At 37.7% G+C, this 24,446-nt stretch overlaps 1 protein-coding gene and 1 pseudogene across 2 annotated transcripts in view; both read left to right on the top strand.

Annotated features, from left to right (window-relative positions):
• The first annotated feature begins 7,994 nt into the window (after positions 1-7,994).
• Positions 7,995-8,093, top strand: LOC117032592 (uncharacterized; annotated as a pseudogene).
• A 1,556-nt stretch (positions 8,094-9,649) lies between these two features.
• CARNMT1 (carnosine N-methyltransferase 1) overlaps positions 9,650-24,446 on the top strand; it is a 40,648-nt gene continuing 25,851 nt past the window's right edge. The window contains exons 1-3 of one of the 2 annotated variants that reach the window (XM_033123617.1): positions 9,650-10,083; positions 16,490-16,685; positions 17,510-17,673. In XM_033123617.1, the coding sequence (XP_032979508.1) occupies positions 9,824-10,083; positions 16,490-16,685; positions 17,510-17,673 (620 nt within the window). In that variant the 5' untranslated portion in view covers positions 9,650-9,823. Of the gene's footprint in view, positions 10,084-12,370; positions 12,428-16,489; positions 16,686-17,509; positions 17,674-24,446 lie in introns of those variants that run through there. The other variant, XM_033123618.1, reaches the window with a different exon arrangement.

Raw genomic sequence — 24,446 nt, 5'->3', positions numbered from 1 at the left:
AAAGTGTATGTCAAGAACAGAAAATGCGGGGCCGGCCCGGTGGCTCAGGCGGTTAGAGCTCCATGCTCCTAACTCCGAAGGCTGCCGGTTCGATTCCCAGATGGGCCAGTGGGCTCTCAACCACAAGGTTGCCGGTTCAACTCCAGTTCAACTCCCACAAGGGATGGTGGGCTGTGCCCCCTGCAACTAGCAACGGCGACTGGACCTGGAGCTGAGCTGCGCCCTCCACAACTAAGACTGAAAGGACAACAACTTGAAGCTGAACGGCACCCTCCACAACTAAGATTGAAAGGACAACAACTTGACTTGGAAAACAGGCCTGGAAGTACACACTGTTCCCCAATAAAGTCCTGTTCCCCTTCCCCAATAAAATCTAAAAAAAATAATAAATAAAATAAATAAAAAATAAAAATAAAAAAATAAAAGAGAAACTTGGGAGCCTCTTGGAGGTGGTGAGCTCCTTAAAAAAAAAAAAAAAGAACAGAAAATGGTGAAATGTACTTTTTTCTTAAAAAGAGTTTGACTTAAAAAAAAAAAGTTAAATACATGCAATGCAATGATAAAAACAGCTCTTTGTAGAATGCTTACCACAGACCAGCCAGCATTCTAAGCTCCTACATGTATCTTATTTAATATTCATTAAACTCTGTTAGAAGATACAATAATTTTTCAGATGAAGACACTGGAGCACAAATAGGTTAAGTAAATTGCCCAAGGCCACAGAAGTAGTGGCAGAGCCAAATTCATGTTTGATTTCTGTGTTTATGCTCTTAACAACTACACTCTAATAACAGGTGTGACTGACCATCCAATTGATGGGAGTGGAATGACGGTTAAGGGATAAGACTTCACTGAGGTTCTGACTGGCTGTTCTGGAGGCCATGATATGTGGAGCATGTAAGATGAGAAACCATCTAGACCTTTATTTCGAGGCCCTCCACACCTATATTTACTTCCTTACTGAAGCAGAGGTGGTATAGGGCTGGGGAAAGGAGTTCCCTCCTATGATCACCCTGACAATACTGGATTGAGGATCAGTTGTCTAACTGGTCCACAGCTGCTGTCATTTCTATAACAGTTTTATTTGGTGGGAGAGTTGACAAATATATTGGATAATCACAAGTATTTGTATTTAGTAAACCACAAATAACATGGAGAAGTAATGTTCTTACAATTAGAAACCTTGACTTAATTCACATTTAGGCAAATTTGTAAATTGTAAGAGCGAGTAAAAAGTTTGAGGCCATTAGTAATAGAGATGATGTTACCTGAATATCATTCATTTTACCGAAACACATACAGCAACACAAAGAGCTTCCCATCGTTCATGCTACCTATCCTTCCACATCCATGAAAGTTAGGCCATCCTTAAGAAGTATTAACCCCACTTGACAACAAAGGAAAATGAGCTGCCAAGATATTATTTGGGGCCACTCAAGTAGTCCGCATTGGAGCCAGATTTTTAATAAAAATAGAAAGGTAGATATTTCTAGAGAACTGAATTTATTTCAATAAAAATGGTAAACTAGGTCTCTTTTCCAATCTAATATACTTTCCTTTGTTCTCTTTTTTCTCTCCAATAGGCTTGTAATGAGGCTTGCAATGAAGTGATCACAAAAGAAAAACAAAAACAAAAAAACATACATTTTTAGGATACAATAAGCCTGAGCCCACAATTATAGGGTCCTCTGTTTTTGGGGAGTCCCATGCTGCCAGAAGAGGAGGATTAAATCAAGGCTGTAGCACGTTGCGGGGGCTGGGCAGCCATGGTTGGTCATGCTGAGACGTGAAACAGCCAAGTGGAAAGCACATGGACTGTGAGTAGGAAAACCTGGGCTCTCATTCCAGCTCTGATGTTTGACCATGAGCCTATCATGGAACTTTTTTGAGCCCAAGGAATCTAAGCCCTCTTCAAAACTGAAATAATTAAAATCAACCTAATGGTATTTCGTTAAAAGGGTTAATTAACATACAGCACTCAGTCAGATAAATGCCTGGCACCTGCTAAGTGTTCACTGTTACTAGCTCTGTCTTTCTGGCCCAACCTTCTTGACTCCATCTTACAAACCTAAGATTGTTCTTAAGATCAAATAAAATGTTATGAAATCATCTATAAGACTCTAAAGGGCTCTGCAAATGCTAAGGATATTAAAGGGTTATTAAGACTGATCTAAGCCTATTACCACAGCTAGAAGTGAGTCACAGAACCCTCGGGGTTTTTTTTTAATTAGTATTCTTTCCCCTTCCAGCTTTCCCTTGATACTCATTTTAATCATTTTAACCCTATGAAAAAGATGAATGGGTATGGTGGAACATACGGTATACTGGCTCTAGGACCTAAAATTCTGTTAAGGATGATCCTTAGCCTTTGCAACAATAAATCATCTGACCGCCCCCTCTTCCTACTCAAAGACACCTTCATCCCAGCCATAAATTGTATCAAGCTGCTTCTGCCTTGCTGTCTTGGATTGCTTGATCTGTTGGTTTAAAAACCAGCTTGATACATCCCAAGCCAGCCAACATATTGTGAGGACACTCCAGCAGCCCTGTGCACAAACCCTTGTGGCAAAATAATAAGACCACATACCAATAGCCAGCACCAGCTTGCCAGCCATGTAACTAAGCCACCTCAGAAATAAGTCCTTCAATGCCAGACAAGCCTTTAGATGACTGAAGCCTAGTTGACACCTTGATTTCAACTTCTTGAGAGACTCAGGCAGAATCACCAGATAAATCACTCCCAATATGCTGATTCACAGGAACTGTACAAGGTAATTTTGTTTTAAGATGCTAAATTTGGGGTAATTTGTTATGCAGTAGTAGATAACTAATATACAACCTACTCCAAACCTACTCCAAATTGTTGGCTAAGCCTGATTTGAGTTGCATTTCTGCCACTTCCAACCAAAGAAATTCTGAATAATACAACTACTGTTTCAGAATCACTTGGGATGGGTCCTCGGCATCTCTTATTTTTTGAAAGCTCTACAGATATTCTGATGTACAGGACACAAAAACCTTTGTTTTATTGTGGAATATTGATATTAAACATATAATTATAACCCTAAGGCTTCAAATCAGCTAAACTCCCGTCTTCCCGCCATGATGCATTGTGATAGTTAGGACCAACTTTCAGGTCAATGGAAGCTCAGAAGTCTAAACTTCTCCAACGCCAGAAAAATCTGAGGCTTTTTTTTTTCTTCCCTCTATCTCTAACATAGAAATGAACGAGAAAGACTAATTTTCACTCCTTTCCTCTTGAATTTCCATCTTGGCTTCACTGTTCTGAGTTAAGATCAGAGCCAGTTTGTATGAAATACTCCTGGCCATGGAACAATTTGCAGTGGCTCCCGTCACTTTCTGTGCTCACTCTCTCTTGCCTCTGCAGCTTAGTGAAGGCTACTCTACCCACTTCTTAGTTTGGGGAGAGAGAGAGAAAGAATGAGAATGTATTTATGCCTGGCAGGTAACATGGAAGACGATATAAATTTACAAGATCTCCCACCAGCCCCCCAAATCCACAAGAGTATGAGCATCCCACAATAGTAAATGTGGTTTGACTCTTCACAAACCACAAACCCTAAATGTAAGCTAGTTATTTCATCTGGTGCTCAGCTGAAGAAACAGTGATCTGTTCCAACACTAGAGGAAAAACTGACTGTATTGATTTATTGAATGTGGCAGAGAATGCCTCCCAATTTCCATCTGTTCCTTCTTCTTTAGCAATAAAAATCCTGGTTTTTCAGGTTGAAACATTGTCACCCAGCTAAAAATGTAAGAGTTTCTCTATTTGGAAAAGAGACTGTGATAATGAAAACCAGAACTTTGGTTTTTAACCCAGGATTTTTAACAGGATATGTGTTCATTAAATATTAGCTTTTATTTAATGACATAGAGAAAAAGTCTCAACTTTGTAGAAGTGGAAGGTTAGTAACGAGGCACTCAACTATAGCTCGAATTGCATGCACCATTAATCCAGTAGTCAAAAGTTTTGAAATTCTGAGCTGGTACTTGGTTTTCTTTTTTCGTAGACTTTGTTCCTTTGGGTAGTCTCACATACTCTATATTCTATCTACGAATCATTGAATCGTGCCAGTTTCCTAAAAGGAAGAATTCATCCTGTGGCCTGGATGAAAAATTCATCCTGAAGCTGGAAAGGGAAGATGGATCTCTTTGCCTAAGTGCTAATGTCAGCCCGCTCCCCAATAAAGAGGTAGCTTTACCTGATGTTCTTTATATCTTTCCGCTTCCTTCTTCTCTTCGTTCTGCCTGTATATAATTGGTACCCCTATCAGATGGTCCTGATTACTAAGATTTGATAGATATGCTCTTATTTTTAAAACAGCTGGAAGTTATAAAAAAGAATTTCAGAATTTTAATTTATGCCACATCTTCTTTATCCATCATCCATTGATGGGTGCTTAGGTTGTTTCTGTGTCTTGGCTATTGTGAATAATGCTGCAATGAACATGGGAGTGAAGATATCCCTTTGATATACCCTGTTTTCATTTCTTTTAGGGGGAAAAAGAATTTCAGCTGTGTTAAGACATTTAAAAGTTGTCTTAAAAAAAAAACCTACAGTCTAAAAACACATGTTTTCAGCCTAAGGGTGAAAAACAAGTATATTAATACTAACAAGTAGTATTGCTGTATTACACAAACTAAACATGAGTTAGAGTATCGAGTAAATTTCTAATGAGAAAAACTATAAAATACTCAAAATGTGTGATTGTAAACAAAACATCACAGTTGCATCGCGTGACAAATCAAGACTGCTGGACTTCTTAGGCTTATTTTACCATTTAATATTTTCACTTTGAATCACATATGATGGGGGAGATGGGGTACCATAATCCTTCAGTACTTAAAATCTCCGTCAGTCTTTGTCCAGCCTAGTGATGGAAATCACAGGAGAAGAGAGCAGGCTTGAGGGGCGGGAGCATTGGGAGAAGGAGAAACCCATTCTCCTTCTAAATTTCTATTAGTAATATCTTTGTAACTCTGGCACAACCTTTGTCATCCCTTTTGATTCTTCTCTATTCATCCCCTATATTCAACTCGGTCTTTTCTTCCTTTGAAAATATTATCTGGATTTACCTTAATCTCTTCCCTTCACTATTATTGTCTAGCATAAATCTTTATCACACCATTTCAGGATTATTCAGACAATCTCCTCATCTGGTCTTCCTGACAACAGTTTCAGGAATTGCTCTTATCCGATTAATCGTTCTATAATACTACTTTCATCATATCACATTATTGCTTCAGAATCTAAAATGAACCTCCTTTGCTTAGGGACGCACCAAAACTCTTCTGTCTGACTTTTAAAGGTTCTAATAATTTTATGCCATCTGAATTATTGGAATCTGTTTTCCTCTATGTCTTCATATGGATTATAATCAGACTGGTCTTTGCGTTCCTCTCCACTATGCTCATGTTGTTATACCCCCACTACACCCAGAATTGTTGTGATTTCCTGTCCAAAATTGACTGTGCCTTTTGGGAATATCTCTCAGAATTTCCTTTGGAAACTATCAAACCCTTGCTTTCAGTCCTAGGTTTGGATGTGACTGACTCCACAGCCAGCTCTAGGGTGGACATGTGACCCACTCCTGGCTAATCAGAAAATCACAGCCCCACAGTCACAGCAGTCAGTTCAAGGAAGAGCACGTGACCCAAGCTGGTCCAGTGAGAGCCCTGCCCAGACCTGTTGGAACTTTTTAGAAAAGAATAGTGCTCTTTTAGAACTACTAGAGAGCAACTGACAGATTTCTGATTATATAATTTGAGCCTTAGATCTACCTATGCCTCATCTTTTTGGCAATAAGAAACAATAAATCCTTACCCCCCCCCCCCCCCCGTTTGGCTTAAAAGAATTTGAATTGGTTTTCAAAAAGTGCTCCCACATCTTTGCCTTTTTTGATTTACAGTCATCCTTGAGATTTAGCTCTCATGCCATTTTCAAACTCTTCCTTTTCCTTAACTCCCATTACACTTACTTAATCCATATTGCTTTAATACTAAATCATCTCAATTGTTTAATATTTTCTGGTTTTGCTTACCCACTCACTGTACCATAAGCTTCTTGAAAGCTTGAACTGTTAATTATATTTCTCTTGTCAGAACACTTAAGAATTGTTCACACTTAAGATTCAGATTTACTGATAAATTTTTGGATAAGTTACTTTAGAAAGTCAATAGTTAGAATCTCAAGAATAAATAAAAACTGGACAAATTGTTGCTAATCTAATCGGAGTCCAGCTATTTTGGGTATTTCTGTTTCCATCTTCCTGATTCAAAATAATAATAATAATAATTATATATATATATATATATATATATATATATATATATATATATAAAATTGGCAGAAAAGAAGGGGAAATTATATCAGTGACTATGTTATAAAGTCACACTTTGAATCACCTGAAGAAATATGTTGGGGCATTTGGTTGGGCCCAATAACAATTTCCTGTTTTAAAATGCAAGTTTTATTATTATTCAGGCATGGTGAGACCAAGAGATCAGGAGACAACTGCCATTGTTAAGATAGTTTGTTACTTATAGTTGCTAAGAGGAGGGTGCACACCACACCATGGAGGGTCTCACAGGAAGCACCAGGTTCAGCCAGGAGGCAGAAGGAGTGAGGGGAAAGCACGGGCACAAGACTTTATCGTGGTTCCCATAGGCAAGGAAAGGCAAAGCAAAGCAAGCAGGGTTTGAGGTGAGAATAATTTCAGCAAGCTATAAGGTGTAGGGGCTGTCCCAAACTGGTGCCTAATCCTGGGTTGATAGGGCAGGGGAATATTGGCTTGGTGTGTGAGAGTTTGATAAAGAAGGAGGTTTGGGGATGTGGCTTCTGGATTGGTCAGTTTGCATGTGAAAGGTTCAGGTGACTTGTTTGCTATCTCTAGAAATTAGCTAGCCCTGAGAAGGGCAGTCTCTCCCCAGTCAATGAGGCCCCAGATAGCAGAGCATCAAGAATACAGAAAATAAGAAAATATAATTAATACACTCCTCTCTTTACCACCTAGATTCAGAACAAATTGAGCAATAAGACAAAGGAGAGGCAGGTGGTGGCCAAAATATCCCCTCTATTACTGATAAAACCTACCTTGGAGAATGTGAGAGGCAAATGGGCCTCCTAACTCCATCCAGAATTAGTCACTTACTCATATAGTCATTGGTAGTATTGGATCAGGACTTTTCCAGTTGGGAAGGATTTTATGGCATGAGTTATAGAGAAGAAATTGTGCTTACTGCAAGCAAGTTTACTCCCGAGAGGGGAAAAAACAAAGTCAGGAGCTGAGTGGAGTATGCCTAGTGGAGTATGCTGAGTGGAGTATGCCTAGTTTAATCAAAAGAGACACCCCATGTGAAAGTCAAGGGGTACTGCTTGACTGAACTCCCTTTTCATGGATGGAAACATCAAGAGTGGGAAAGAAATATTACCTGTCACCAAAAAACATTGATTTTTCTGGAAGTTTTAGGAAGATAGTGAAATTCTGGCTTGTCCCTAGACTTGATTACGGCTTCAAGTTTTACATTTTAAATCCAGATCTTCAGCGGTGGCCAGATGGCTCAGTTGGTTAAAGTGTGAGCTCTGAACAACAGGGTTGCCGGTTTGATTCCTACATGGGCCAGTGAGCTGTGCCCTCCACAACTAGATTGAAGACAACAAGCTGCCACTGAGCTGCCAGAGGGGTGACCAGATGGCTCAGTTTGCTAGAGCGTGAGCTCTCAACATCAAGGTTGCCAGTTCAATTCCACCTGCAACTAAAGATTGAAAACGGCGACTGGACTTGGAGCTGAGCTGCACCCTCCACAACTAGATTGAAGGACAACTCCTTGGAGCTGATGGGCCCTGGAGAAACACACTGTTCCCCAATATTCCCCCCAATTAATTAAATAAATAAATAAATCCAGATTTTCAACTAATTGATACTCAGAAGAATAATTGATTTGAACAATAGAGTGAAGAAATAAAATGAAATGCTCACTTTGGCAGCACAAAAATTGGAATAATACAGAGAAGATTGGCATGGCCACTGTGCATGAATGACACTCAAATTCACGAAGTGGTACATATTTTTGTTATCCTTTTGATATGAAGGAGAAATAAAGACTTTTCCAGATAAACGAAAGCTGAGGAAATTTACCACCACAAGACCTGCATTATAAAAAATGTTGAAAGGAGCTCTTCTACCTGAAATAAAAGGATAAAACTGTACCAAACTTTGAGGAAGAGGACAAACAGAAGCAGGAAACTGCAACTGTATTTCAGAACAGGATATTAAATAACATAGAGGAGAAAGGGTAAAAAAGCAGTTTTGCAAAAACCTCTTTGTGCTCTGTAGTCATCCCGATGGCTTAATAATTCTAGTGGTGAGTTCTCTTGGTTCCAAATCTCCCTCCTTTGGTTGTATATGAAAACAAGTTTGCTAACAGTTAATATGTAGGACTTCCAAACACCAGTCTCAAGACAAATGGACAACGGATAGAAAATCTGCAAGAATAAGCAAGGAATTGATATCTTGTGTCTAAGGAGGGAAGATGGGTAGTTAGGGACAGGGATAAAGAAACTTCACATTTGTTAACTCTTTCACTTCCCTTTTGAATTTTGAACCATGTATTATTGTGTTACTATTTAAAAATAACTTTTAAATGTTATAAAAATTTTGTATAAAAATGTATTAACAAAGAATCATTTTAACATTGCCTTTGTTTCAATTATTAATTTAAATGATGAAAATAAAATCCACTTCATTTGCAGTATGATTATCTTTTTAACAGAATTTGTGGTGCCTGAGCTTGCTTAACTCTTCTGAATAAAACAATCTTTCCCTTTTACCGTTATTTTGAAAGACTGATTTGCTGCGCGGTAGATTAAATTAAATGGAATGATTTATTTCCTAAAGATAACATTAAATGCTGGTAGGACAGCCTTTTATCCATTAGCCTAAAGAGACATGGGGCAAAACGCGGCTGCAGGTGAGGAAGAGAAAGAGATTAAGTCTGACATTGCTAAGGGCCACCGTTACCGTAGATGCTATTGCAGTGCTGAGGCAGTACCGCTCCTGTGCTCTTTTGCTCTATCCAGTTCTCTTCCTATGGCAAGTGCTAGGTAGAGTTAGGTTCCTGCATTTTCCTTTGCTGCTGCCATCACCAATCAGGGCAGGATTAGAGTCTTCGCAGGCCCCTAAACACTGAAAAGATGATGGTGTCCCTCTCCCCTTATGTAATTAAAACTAGAAATTCATATAGAAAGTGAATTAAAACTTAAAGTAGGGTGAACAGAAGACCTTCCTTTTAAACTCCGTGAAATAAAAATTCCGAATAAATTCATCAGGGCTGAACTTTTTTTCTGCTTTTCCCTCCTTTGCTAGTACTTGAGCCTTAGTTCAGTGGCCTGTTCCACAATCCCGCACTTGCAGGCTCTCGAACCCCACCCACAAGGCCGCACGCAGGTGTCAGCCCCACCCAACCAGGCATCCCCTTCGCTCCTCCCACTGGTCCTTAGTTCCACCCACTGTACGCGTCGTCTTGACGTTAGCGCGCCGTTGCCCAAGACTCGCAGCAAATGAACGCCGGCGGCCGCAGCCCACCGTCATACCCTCTCAGGCGCGTGCGCACTCGTTCTGGGCGCTGTGAAGACCTGGCGGAGCCCAGCGCAGATGGAGGCCTAAGGGCGGCGGGGGCGGAGCGCGCCGCGAGCTGGGGGCGTGTCCGTGGCGGGCGCTGTCTAGAGGAAGGCCGAGCAGCCGCCACCACGCTTTCAGTCGCGGCGATACGCAAACGAGCCAGGCTGAGGGCCGCGGCGGCGATGCAGCGACGACGGCGCCCTTCGCCGCATGCCTCTCAGCTGCGCGAGAGCTGCGGGGGCGGCGGTGGCGGCGGCCGCGGTGGCTGCGGTGGCTGCGGCGGGAGCGGGGAGGTGGAAGTGCAGTTCTCCGCGGGGCGTTTGGGCTCGGTCGCGGTCGATTCGGCGGCGGCGGCGGCGGCCGCGCGCAGCACGGAGGAGGAGGAGGAGAGGCTGGAGCGCGAGCACTTCTGGAAGATCATTAATGCCTTCCGCTACTACGGGTAAGGAGCCGGTGGCGGACCCCAGCTCAGCCCGTCGGGGCGTCCGCTGGTTCGGCGGACCCGCTGGAACGGGGGCGCCACCCGCGCTCGCCCTCCGGCCGCCACGCCTCCGGGGTTCCCGGACCGGGCCGCCTGAGCTGACCTCAGGGTCCCCGAGTCACCTCGCACCACCATAGCCCCTCTCGGCCCAGTACACCCGCGTGTCTGCCGCTCTGTCTTGCTCAGCTACGTGTCTTCTGACCTCAGGATCTGATTAACTCTCTTGCCTTTCATCCCTCGTTAAAGGTTTGGCTTTGAGGCCGGAAAAGTGCTGTACCAATTTCAGATAGAAGATGGTGATGGTAAATCATTCAGTGTTGGGCATGATTTGTGTGTGTTGTCGATGTCCTCCAAACTGAACCCACGGAGAGCCCAAGTTCACCTCCACGTGGGATGCTGTAGAACGCCTTTTCTCAAACTGTTGCCAATTCTTAGGAGAACAGCAGGAGATTTCCACCCCACCCCCCTTGGCGCTGTGAATGTACTGGCACCTTTGTGGTGAGCGAGTGAATGATGCCGCTGAATGTCTTTAACTGGTGGGTGTAATGAAGATTGGAGGTGGTCCGGATGTTCTAACATTTGCTGATTATTAAGGGGGGACGAGAGAAGGACAGTGAGACCCACCTTTGCGATCTTTTATTTTGCAAATATGTATCGAAGTCTCCCGTGGGCTAGGTGTGGTAGTAGGACTTTTAAACTTCCTAACTTCTACTTTTCTTCTAGATAGGTGTTAAAATAGCTTAGTCACAAAATTTTAATTCCAAAATCTGGAAGGGACTTAAATCAACTGTATTTTCAGGTAAAGATAGTACTTTTATTCTGTAAGAGATGAGTCCACCGAGGGACATGTTCTGGGTCTGCAGTTGAAGTCTGCAGACATGACCTTCTGCCCAAGTAAAACGGTTCCCTTAGATGGGCTTCTGCTGTACTTTATGCAGACTTTTAAAATATTGCTTGACTGTGACCTCCTCAAGGACATGGGCTGAGCCTTATTTATTTTTATGTCACCAGTGCCTGGCGTATGTTGTTGAAGCTCTATTTTTAATGAAAGAAGTAGTAGCAAAGAAATACATTTGTCATTCCCAAATAGTCTGTCGATTTGTGACCAGTGGTACAATAGTTTATTATCTTGAGTTTGGAGACTTGCTTAATAAAAGCTTTAAGTTATTTAAAATCTGTTTACATTTGTGACATGAATTTTTGAAGTTCAGAGATCTTGAGGAAACAATTTACTAATTAAGCACAGGAGTAGGAACGGTGGACCACATTACTTATGGAGCCCAAAAGGGAATTAGTAGTATGGGGATTTTATTTAGGATCAACAAAGGGAAGAAAGCAGACAACCAGAGAATTGAATTTGATGTAAGTATCGTGCCTGGAAGAACCATAAAGGGAGGGGAAGCAGCTGACATTAGATAGCTAAGAGTGGTAGGTGCAGAAAAGTCTGGTACATTTTACTATTGAAACATCTAGAGAGCATGTCTTGCGACTACTGTGCACCTAACTAGTTAAAAGTGTGTGTGTACCCAGTTCTAAAATATTAGGACTAATTTAGAATTGATATTTATGATTAAGTAGCAGATGGGCCTTTTTGTTGTGGGGGGACTTTGACCTGTGTAGCAATAGAGAAAAGGGCGCTTGTGTGCGTGTTCTAGTGGTTGTGGTACATTTTCCTATACTCTTTACCAGTTTAATGTGGGATTGAGGAAAATTTCATTTTTAAAATACAGTCCTTTTTATTTGTTTCATCTCTCTATGAAACGCTTCAAATCTCTAGACTGAAAAGAGCATATAATCAAAAAAATAGGCTTTTAAAAATATCACTTAAAGGATTAGGGGTATGGAGAACGTACAGCAGAAAACACTGGATTGTTATAGTCCAGCGTTTTATGATCTTCTAGACCTGCACTGTCCAATACCTTAGCCACTAGTTATGTCTGACTAAATTTAAGCTTAAATTATTTAAAACTTAATACAATTAAAAATTAATTTCTTCAATCTCACTGGCCACATTTCAAGTGCTCATTAGCCACATGTGGCTAGGGTCTGCTATATTGGACAGTGCAGATGTAAGTTTCCATCATTGCAATAAATTCTGATAGACAATCCTATTCTAGACCTTTGGCAAGTACTTCCAAATTTTAGAGTTTGGTTTTACTGCTAAATGTCTTTTAGTCATTATATAGAAGATTTAGATTAAAGGTCATAGGGTAATAAATGTCTTTTGGTTAATGTTTTCTCTTTCCAGTGGCTTCCAATTTTGTGCTTCCTACAGATTTTGCTTAGATGACATAGTCTGACTAAGGTAAAAATGATTACAGTATTGTTATAATGGTAAAGTAAGAATTGGACTCTTTTCTCAACTTTGGTAAGACCTGAGTTATTTCAAGAGTCACTGTGGGTGAATGGTATAGACAGCTTTGCACACCGTTAAGTAATCAAGGGTTGAGGGATGTGCTATGTCTTACCCTGCTCTGTGTAGTTATATCACTTCTGTAGCAGGAATTGACAACACGTATGTGTGTGGACTCTTCTGCCCAATCCATAACTTACGTCAACTCTCCTGCTATCATGGAAATAAGTAGTCTCCACGGAGAACCAAAAGTGGCACCAAGGAAGTCTGACTGAATATTTATTGATTGCTTTTTACGTATGTTGAAATGCGCGATTAAATAGTGACAAAGATGAAACTTGTATTTTAGAATACATCTGATGTGGTGGGGTTAGGTTGGGGACAACATTCTTATAGGTAGCAGGCCTCTCAGTAATCTTTGGAAGACACAATAAGGGCTTGAGGTAAAGCACTGGAGAGAGGTGTAATTTGCAGACACTTTTATGAAGTAGCATCAAAAGGACCTTGGGTTTATTGATTGTGTGGGCTATGAGAAGAGGCATTTTAGGATGACTTGTTAGTTTCTGATTTGAGTGGACGTATGGTGTACCATTCACCAGCAACAGCCATATTGGAAAAAGTGCAAGAATTTTTTGGTGGGACATGTGCTAAGTTTAGTTTGGATATGTTAAATTTTGAGATATGGTGAGAGGGAGATTGTGGGGCATCCAGCGCAGGAGAATACTGCAGAATGAAGTACTAAGAGATTAACCTGTTGACAGTAAATTGTAAACTGTTGCAACTGTGCTGTTTGCCTAACATATTATGGCCACTTTAAATAGTTCCTTTAGTGTCATACTTTACTGCTAGGAATATAAATTGATACAATCTTGCTGAAAATCAGTTTGTACCAAGAGCCTTAAAAATACGTATCCATTCTGTCCTGGTGATTCTTCTTTGGGAATTTGTGATATTTTTCTGTCCTGGTGATTCTTCTTTGGGAATTTGTGATATTTTTTTTTAATATAGACAAATTTTTAACACAAAGTTTACAATATAGACAGACAAGTGGAAGTATCTAGATGTCCAATGTTTGGGAAATAGATAAGTAAATTTTGGTTGCATCACATGAAATGATAGATAGTCATTTATAATCATTTGTCATGTAATCATTTGAGAACTTTTTTCTGATCTGGGAAAATTCCTTTAATAAGAATGAAGAATTACAAGTGCTTCTAAAACTTGACTGTGTATGTATGTCAATCATTTGGAGGTCTTGTTAAAAGACGGGACATTTCCGTAGATCTTACTGGGTAGGGGCAGAGATTCTCCATTCCTAAACCACTTCCATTTGATCTGCCATATGTACTACCACATTTTGACTGGAAAGGTGCTGGATGACTTTGTCTTAAACAACAACAAAACAGGGAGAAATGCGCCAAAAAGTTAGAAATGGTTGCCTCTATCAGAGGGATTATTAGTAGCTGTTTTTCTCCTGAAGACTTTTACTTTTACTTTTCTGCATTTTTCTTATTTCACTGTAAACATTAGTTTTACAAATCAGATATACCTCCTATTTTCGAGCACTTGCTATGTTTTCAGACATTGGACTAAGTGTTTATATGCATTATTTTGTTAACATTTTCAGTGAAACCCCATTGGATAAGCTGAGCAGTATAATGGTACCTACCTCATGGGGTTTTATGGAGATTTTTCAGAATAATCCATGTTAAGTGACTTGGTTTAGTGCCTAGCATTTATTAAGTCTGAATAAATGATAGCTTCCGTAATCATTATCGTTATGTTTCTCAGAAAGGAAGTAATTTGCCAGGCGTCACATAACAAATAGGTGGCATAACCTGGATTTCAATCCAGATTTCTTTGACTCCAGAGCTCACTGCTATAGTCTCAAGGAGGGTAAAAAGCAAACATCAGTGCAGCCACTGCCAATTTGATGTTTTTACATTGCCTGTAAGCACCCTCCCCTAATACCATCACACACAAGCTTCTACACACATGTCCAGGTTTTTGCTTAAGTTTCGTCAGGAGCTTCTTCAGAACTTCTTTTTCTTTCTCTTTTTTTTAACCCCCAGTAGTTATTATCATTGTCTTTGTTTCTTTTACCCCATAGAACAGCCCTGTAAGGTGTTAAATCATCACTGTTTACAGATATGGAAAGTGAGAGTCGGGGAGTTCAGCTTGCCGGGCTTCACATGCAGTTCTGTTTTAACTCCAAAATCCATGCTCTTTTTTCCTACATCATGTAGATTTAAGATCTTTACACGGCCAGAATTGCCAGATAAAATAAAGGGTGCCTGGTTAAATTTGAATTTCAGATAAACAATGAATAATTTTAGTATGGCCAATGAAGTATTGCGGACATATTTCTTTAAATATTACTTTTCAGAAATTAGCGAGTTATTTGGTATAAAGTGAAAAAGAGAGAGTTACTTGGATAGAGAGATTCAGGCAACCAAATAAAATAGAGTATTTTTTATTTTCATTTAATACTGAATAAATGCCAAGAACATTTAAAAGAAACATACATTTATTTATTTGTATATGTAAACTGTAAAATGATGCAGTGAGCCCCCATGAACCTACCACTCAGTTTTTAAAAAGAACGTTATCATATCCCTTTCCCCTGAAAGAAATTACTTTCCTGACTTTTTGTTTCCTTGCTCTCCTTGTAGTTTTTCTACATATGTTCAGTCCCTACGATATATATTGTTTATTTTTGTATAACATGGAATTACATATATTTTTTAAATTCACTTTTAAAAAATTTTTTATTGGGGAATATTGGGGAACGATGTGTTTCTCCAGGGCCCATCAGCTTCAAGTAGTCCTTCAATCTAGTTGCGAAGGGTGCAGCTCACTGCTGGCCCATGTGGGAATTGAACCAGCAGCCCTATTGCTCAGAGCTCATGCTCTAACCAACTGAGCCATCTGGCCGCCCCTATAATATATTTTTCTGTAACTTCAGTTTCAACAAATATTTACATTCCTGAGTTTTACCTATGTTATTCTCTGTAGCTATAATTTATTAATTTAACTGCACTGTACATTCTTTGTTCAGTTTATTGATGATGGACCTTTGTTTCCAGATTTTTTGTCATTTCTAACAGTGCTGTGATGAAGATTGTTCATGTTTCATGGTGACCATTTGCAAGAGTTTCTTGAGTAGGTGTTTAGGAGTACATTTGCTAGGTCATAGGGAGTGTGCATATTAAGCTTTATTAGGTAATGCTAAATTATTTTCCAAAGTAGTTCTAATTTTTGTACCCACCGTCAATCAGCATATAAATAATCTAATTATTCCACATTTTTACCAACATTTCATAGAGATAGGCTTAAATTTCGCCCATCTAATTGAAGTGGGATTTCATTGTGAGTGTAACATTTAACTTTTAAAAATGGTACTCTTCAAATTTTATAAATAGGTAGTCTCTCTCCATTGTGACTTTTAAAGTTATTTGAAAACTTTTGGAATGCAAAATGTGAATACTGCCATCTAAAATGCTGTAGAATTTCAGTTTTTCATTTGTTTACTACCTTTATAGTATATAAGATCTTTATGATATTTTGGAAAATTCAACTTAGTTGACTCTTAATTTCAGAAGATATTCTAAAGTAATTTCAGAACAACATTCTGTTACTTGAGGGAGAAATCTAAAGCATTCAGCTGGTTTTGCTGAAAATTTTAAGTTTGGAAATTGAAATCATAAAAATAAACTTATTGTACACTAATTCTCTCTATCTAATTTCTTTTTTACCCTCTTCTCATTGGCTCAGATGTTTACTTTTACTAGTTATGAATGATTTGTCTTTTGTTTGGTTGCTTAGAGAATTTGTACTAAGGTAAAAACATAAAATTTTCTAAGTGGATATCGTTTAAGAAACCAAAAGATTGTAAGTGACAGGACAGTATCCAACATTATAAGGGAATGATTATACAGAAAGACAACTTCAAAATACGATTGGCCTCTCCTGAGAATTATTTTGCCAATTTAAAAAACACCTTTTATGTTTTAGCACCAGTATGCATGAGCGAGTGAACCGAACAGAAAGACAATTTCGATCACTTCCAGCTAATCAACAGAAACTACTTCCTCATTTTCTTCTTCACTTGGACAAGATCCGGAAATGCATTGATCATAATCAAGAAATACTACTGACCATTGTGAATGATTGCATACATATGTTTGAAAATAAAGAATATGGAGAAGATGTATGTGAAAGTTTGTTCTATTTGTTTTTATTTTAGGGCTTGACCTCTATATTTGGAGGCCTTTATCTTTCTGGATTTCATTTTTATAAGTTTGCATGGATCACTTGCTCTACTCAGAGAATGTTTTCACTTACATGTTCAGTCATTTGATTAGGCTTAATAGAACAGTATGCCAGAAACTAGATTTGTTTACTGATTTTTTTTTTTTCTTTCTAAGACTATTAAGATAATTTGGGGTTTTGATACACTTTCACATTGTGTTCTGACACATAGAGTTTGTGATTTACATTTTTATAAACAACTTTATTAGCTATGTAAAATTAATTTTCCTTACTAAACTCATTATTTTGAGTATATTAATAGTCATCTTTTATTTTAAATTATTTTCACTTATAAATCTCAAGGGACTGGCAGTAATAGAAACTGAAGTCCTCTTTTTCTATCCACAGGATAGATACAGTTGGGCCACTCCAGTGTGAGCCTCTCCATGCTGCCCCATCAGTGACCTGGAGGGACCTTCTCTCTCTTAGAGAGAGAATGTTTGGTCTCCATAGCAGCTCAGTGCTGGTCCTCTCCTGAGTAAAGACTGCTTAATTATATGGTGGTTTCATGATTAATGGACCATAGTCTATTGAGGGTAGAAGTGAGACCACCAAACTCTTTTCATTTAGGATCTCAAGCTGCACTCGAACCCCGGTTGAGGTGAGAGGCCAGTGATTTATCCTCTAAACCATCTGTATAGCCCCTTAGTAGCATGTCTATTTAACCATATTCAAGATTGATTACTTTTCTCAGAAACTAATTGATTTTTGTTTTTTAAACAGGGCAATGGAAAGATTATGCCAGCATCTACATTTGACATGGATAAGTTAAAATCCACATTGAAACAGTTTGTGAGAGACTGGTGTGAAACTGGGAAAGCAGAAAGGGATGCCTGCTACCAGCCAATCATTAAAGAAATTTTAAAAAATTTTCCAAAAGAGAGATGGTAAATAATATCTTGTTTTTAACCAATTTATTTAAGATACATAAGTACTGAGTTTCTCTATGAGACATTTCACAGTCTTGATTCATTTTTATAGTTGCTGTGTGCCTGTATTTTTTTCATGTGTGGGTGTGTGGTGTTATATTTGTTCTTGGATGCTCTGTGTGAGGTTGTAGTTAATGTTTTGAATAATTTTTTTGCTCTAGTAGTATGGGAAATTATCTATAAATTAAAATGAGAAGGTTAGACTGGATGATCATTATCAATGATACCTTTTTATAATTTGCTTAATGGCAGAGCAAAAAGCTGCAAACTTCTCATTTTCCTCATGACATATTTGTAAGCAAATTGAGGGGTTGATAGCTTAGAGCAGAGATTTTTCACTGTTTAATGCCATGGAAACCTCGAATAGTCTGAAGCCCATGGTCCACTTTTCGGAATAACATTTATAAATGTATAAGAAAAATATATAGGATTACAAAGAAATGAGTTATTTTGAAATACAGTTATCAACATACTTAAAAAGCAAATTTGTGATATAACCTGCTTTTTATCATGTTATCACACCAAATAAAATCTAGCAGCAAGTATTACTGCATTTTGAAAATACTGAATGATATATATGTTATTTTGAGAATCGCAACAACTAATATGAAGTGAAAATATATGTGGTTTCTATTGGAGATAAAGTCACAGGCATTCCTAAAAAAAACTACTGTTGATTGTTGTCTGCATTTATAATTGAAGAAAAAAGTATCAGTTAAAGATTAATGAAATTAAAGTGTAATTTTTTTTTTCCCTGTCTCCTTCATAGATCCAGTGAATTCCCTCCATAGACCCTTTGGGTCCATGGATCTCAGGTTAGGAACCCCTGAAGTAGAGACTATATGTTTAAAGAGAACCACTAAATGAAATTCTATCTGTCATTTAAAGGATTTTTGTAGAGAGGCTCCTTTTTCTCATCTCCTTCCCCTCCTCAATGATTGACATTTTTAAGTTTGGTATATCCTTTCAGAAATTTCTGTGTGTGTGTGTGTGTGTGTGTGTGTGTTGTGCGCTTTCTTTTTAAAAAACGTTTTATTTTGAAATAATTCAAAATTACAGATAAGTTATACGAACTGTGCAGAGTTCCCATATACTCTTTACCTAAATTAATCAATTCTTAACATTTTACATTTGCTTTATTTCCTTTTCCTACTTCCCTCACTCCTACCTTCCCCCAGTTACTGTATGTCTAATATATACATATATAATATATGTACACAATCACACACACACAATTATTAAGCCATTTGAGAGCAATTTGTATAGATCATGTTTTTTACTGCTTAATTCTTCAGAATGATAATATTCTCTTACATAAACACAGTGCAGTTGCCATATTAAGGAAATTTAACCTTGAATGCTGTTTTCTAATTTACAATCTATATTCAAGTTTCATAGATTATTCTAATAATATTCTTTATAACACTCATTTTTTCTGTCTAGTCTAGAATCTAAATCCAGGGTATTATATTACATTTCGTTGTAATGTGTTAGTCTTTAATCTGGAATAGTTCCTTGGCCTTTGTTTTTTTTACTTTATGCCATTGACAGTTTTGAAGAATGAAGGGAAGTTATTTTATAGAATATTTCTCAGTTTGACATTGTCTGATGTTTCTTTACAATTAGATCTAGATTATATGTCCCCTGTCAAAATAATACAAAACTGATGTTGTGTACCTTTCACAATACCACATTCAGAGACATACAATGTCTGTCAGCCCATCATTGATGGTTTTAATTTTGATCACCCAATCAAGATGTTATTTGGTTTCCCCACTTTTTAATTGTTATTTCTCATCTTGTAACTAATAAGCAGTTTCTGCGGAGACACTTTGAGACCATGCAATCAATATCCTTCTATTTCTCAGACTTTCTCCCCTTTGAATTATCATTCATTGATAATTCTTGCATGAACTAACCTGTGCTATGATGGCTGTGGAATGGTGATTTTCTAACACTACAATTATCCAGTCAGCATTCTACTATGTCAGTATATCTAACTATTATTAGGAAGGACTCATGGTTCATTTTATTCAATTATATTTAATAGTTATAATCCATTATTGTTGCTTTATTATGTTGTTTTCAAATTGCCTTAGATTTGGCCAGTGGAAGTCCCTTTATTTGGCTCTTACGTCCTTTTGGCATGGCATGCCCCAGTCTTTTTTTAGCACTTTCTTACTTTGTGGCATGATAAGTTATATCCGACCCATCCTGTATCTTCCCTAAGTCAGTCCTGGAGTTGGGTATTTTTTTTAAGGACCTGGCTCCTTTTAATGCAGAATGATATATAGAAACCAAGATCTGGCACTAGGCATGTTCATTGTTAATAATAATGTCATTGCACCTGGGCCTTTCAGTGGACAGAACACACACATACACATGCTAGAAATCATGAGTTCATCCTGATACCTCCAATTCCAACCCAACCTCATTGGGTTGTTCTTTGACTCCCTCATTCTTTATATCTGTTATTCTTTATATGTGAGGACCCTGGCTTCTGACAACATCAATACATTTACTCATTCACTCAGTGATAGAATACAGAGAAAATTGTTTCAGAGTTGCTAACTCCATACCACTATGAAAAGCAAAACTGCCAAAAGGAGTTCAAGATTTGCTAGCCATTCTTTTTTTCCCTAAACCAAGAGTATTTAATAAAAATATACTTCAGAGGATCGCCGATTAGCTCAGTTGGTTAGAGCGCGGTGCTCTTAACAACAAGGTTGCCAGTTCGATCCCCACGTGGGCCACTGTGAGCTGTGCCCTCCACAACTAGATTGAAACAACTACTTGACTTGGAGCTGATGCGTCCTGGAAAAACACACTTAAAATAAATAAAATTTTAAACAAAAATAAAAAAAATAAAATCTCTATATATACTTCACTATTCATATTAGCTCCCCTTCAACCCCTTTACCCTCGGTGTGGTTATTTTTTATTTGAAATTCAATACACTGAGGTTTATTTGTTTCAGTTTACTTTCAGTTAGGGTTGTGTGTCCCCTGTCCCTTACCTCATCCTTGTCGATTCATTTTTATTTTTTGATTTGTGAATTTTCAAAGTAGACAAAACTAGACAAAAAAATGATATTCAGAAAAAGTGTCATTCCCTCCCCTGTACCTTCTACACCCCATTTCACTCCCCACCCCCAGTCCCACACCATATATAGATAATAAGTATCATTGATTTGTTATTTATCCTTCTTGTTTTTTTTTTCTTATGAAAGTAAGCAGATAAATGTTTTTCTTTTTAAGTACCCTCTTTTTCCATACACAAAAAGTAGGATACTGTATATTTTATTTTGCACTTTGTTTTTTTTTTTTTTTCACTTAATGATATATCCTAGAAATAGCTGCATTATCAGTTCATGGAGGTTTTCTCGGTCTTTTTTTTTTTTTTTTTTTAACAGCTTCAGAGTACTTCAACCAATCTCCTATATTTGGTTATTTAAGTAGTTGGCAATATCTGATAATTACAAATAATACTACAATTAATAACCTTATGATTATGTATCTTAGTATTATTGGAGGTGTATCTGTAGTGTAAATTCTTAGATGTGGGATTGCTATATGTGAAAGGTAAATGTGTATGTAGCATGGTTCATGTATTAGTTATCCATTGCTGTGTAACAAATTTTAACTGCTTAAAACAGCACATTTATTGTTTCACAGTTTCTGTAGGTCAGAAGTCTGGGCAAGGGTTAACTAAGTTCTCTGTGTAGGGTCTTACAAGACTGCAGTCAAGATGTCTGCTCTGCTAGCCATGCTCTCAGAGACGCTTGACTGTGGAAGTATATACTTCTAAGCTCACTAGTGCTGGCAGAATTTCATTGTTGTTTTAGGCCGTGGTTTGTTGATTATGGGCTGAAAACTAGCCTCCGCTCTTAGAAGCCTCACAGTTCCTTGTCTGTGGGCTTTTACAAATGACCACTTCATCAAAACAGCAAAAAAAGTCTAGAGCAAGCAGGCTCCAAATGGAGTCTTACATAATGGAACATAATCACAGAAGTGACATCTATTGGTTAGAAGCAACTCATGGGTCCTGTGCACACTCAAAGGGAGGGGACTATTAAAAAAAAAAAAAAAAAGACGTGAACAGAAGGGGGTGGGGGCCACTCTAGTCTCTGCCTCAATTATTGCCACACATCCCTATGAGGGCTGTACTGTTTTTGCCTTCCTACTAGTAACGTTGGAAAGTGCCTGTTTCCTCAAAGCCTTGTCAAATACATTGTCAGGCATTTGAACTTTTACCAGTGTAATGGGTGGGAAATTGTATCTTGGAATAATTTTCATTTGTATTTCTCTTATGAATGAAATTGAACATCTTCATACGTGTAAGGGCTATTTTGTATCCTGTTTTAAGAATTCTATATTCATGTCTTTTTTAAAAATTGAGGTGAGATGCACATAAAGAAGTAATCATTTTAAAGTCAACAATTCAGTGGCATTAAGGACATTCGCAGTATTGGGCATCCATCACCTCTATATGCTTCTAAAACATTTTTATCAACCCCAAATAAACCCTGTACTCATTAAGCAGTTACTCCCCACTCTCCACCTTTATTCGTCAGCAGTTTGAACATGAGGTGCCTAGATGCAGTTTTCTTTGTGTTCATCCTGCTTGGGGTTTGTGTAGATACATATCACCAAATCAAATATTCTTTGCTCTTATCTCTTCATATGTATCTCCTATCCTTTTCTCTTTGTTTCTTTCTCTTCTGAGACTCCAGTTACATACACATTGATTAAACTGTCTCTCAGGTTCCAGATGGCCCTTTTTCCACACTGTCCCTAACCCTCTAACTCTTTTTATACCTGGGGTGCCAAAACAATGTATACACCTGACTTGTGTTCATCTTTTGTTATCATACTCATATATTGCGTATTACAATTTTAATACAGTTTTTTCCTTTCTTAAGATGTGTATACATTTTTTTGGCACCTTCTGTATTTCAGTTTGGAAAGTTTCTAATGACTTTACTTGAACTTCACTGATTGTTGTTATGCCAGTCTGTTAATAAGCTCATTGAAAGACTTCTTTATTTCTAATACCACATTAAAAAAAAATTCTAGCACTTCCATATATACATACATTTTCGTGTGTGTGTGTGTGTGTGTGTGTGTGTGTGTGTATTTGCTGAAATTTCCTATTTGTACATGCAATCTACCTTTTCCATTTGATTCTTTTTTTTTTTTCCATTTGATTCTTTAACATATTTTTTTTGGTTATTTAAAAATCCCTTTCTCATAATTCTGACGTGTGCTCTCTGTCAAAGGCTTCCTCTCATAACAATTGATTACATTTTTTTTGCTTTTTTTGCATATCTCAAAACTTTTTGATTGAATGCTACACATTGTATGTAAAGAAAGGAACAGTAGAAACTGAAGTAATAATGACAACCAGAAAAAATAATGACAGGCAGCTAGTGTAGGGGGCTGAGTGAATATCTTAATTGTTTTTATATCTAATGTTCTTACATGTTAATACAATAACTTAAGAAAAATTTGTCCATAAACTTTATATCTAGAAATGTAGCAATGAAACAATATTGTTGCTTTCTGGGAAACAAAACAGTTTTTAGTTTTCATCTGCATCTCACCTTTTACTTCATGCACATTGATTTTAGTATCTTTCCTGCAGTTAATTAATAAGAAATCTTTGCAATATTAAGAAATGCTCAGACTCTCAAGGAACAAGTATATAGTTACTTCTTCAGCAGTAAATGAACTGCTTTGTCTACAGGAATTCATTGATATTTTAGTATTGTCATCTGCAAAGGATAGGATTAAGGGTGTTTTGTTGTTTAACCAGCCTTTAACAGATGCTAATCCACCTTATTTGTATACCTATTTGTCTGTATGCCATGTAGATTGTCTTTAGCTGAATAAATATAAAAATTACCCACTGTATTTCTCCTTCTGGATAGTAATTTTTTTTTATATTCTGTGCTATAATTACCTTTTGAATACACAGTTGAAGAGGTAATAGATTCATTATATACTTCTGATTACTGTATCATTTAAAACATTCATTATCTTTATTCCATTGTTGAAGACAGTTATGACCACTCATTTTCAATTCTGTAAATATTTTTTAATACTTTTTGTTTTTCAATTACAGTTGATGTATGATATATTACTTTCGGTGTACAACATAGTTAGAGATTTATGTAACTTATGAGGTGATCACCCTGATAAATCTAGTATCCATCGGACACCATACATAGTTGTTATAATATTATGACTGTGTTCCTTATGCTATACGTTACATCTCCGTGACTATTTTGTAGTTACTAATTTGTACCTCTTAATCCCTTCTCTTTTTCCACCCATTCCCCCAACCCCTCTCCCATCTGACATCAGAATGTTCTCTGTATCTATGAATTTGTTTGTTTTGTTTGTTCGTTTATTTTGTTTTCTAGATTCCACATAAAAGTGAAATCATATGGCATTTGTCTCTCTGTTTGACTTACTCCACTCAGCACAGTACCCTCCAGGTCCATCCATGTTGTTGCAGGTGGAAAGATTTTTTCTTTTTTTGTGGCTCAGTAATATTCCCTTGTATACTCATATATGTAACCACCTCTTCTTTATCCATTCATCCATTGATGGACACCCAGTTTGCTTCCATATCTTGGCTATTGTAGACAGTGCTGCAATGAACATACAGATGCACATGTCCCTTCAAAGTAGTGTTTTGGATTTCTTTGGATAAATACCCACAAGTGG

This window comes from Rhinolophus ferrumequinum, chromosome 12 (genome assembly GCF_004115265.2).
Source record: "Rhinolophus ferrumequinum isolate MPI-CBG mRhiFer1 chromosome 12, mRhiFer1_v1.p, whole genome shotgun sequence".
In the NCBI taxonomy this organism is placed as follows: domain Eukaryota; kingdom Metazoa; phylum Chordata; class Mammalia; order Chiroptera; family Rhinolophidae; genus Rhinolophus; species Rhinolophus ferrumequinum.
Note: the sequence above shows the minus strand (reverse complement) of the source record. Positions and strands in the feature narration are given on the sequence as shown.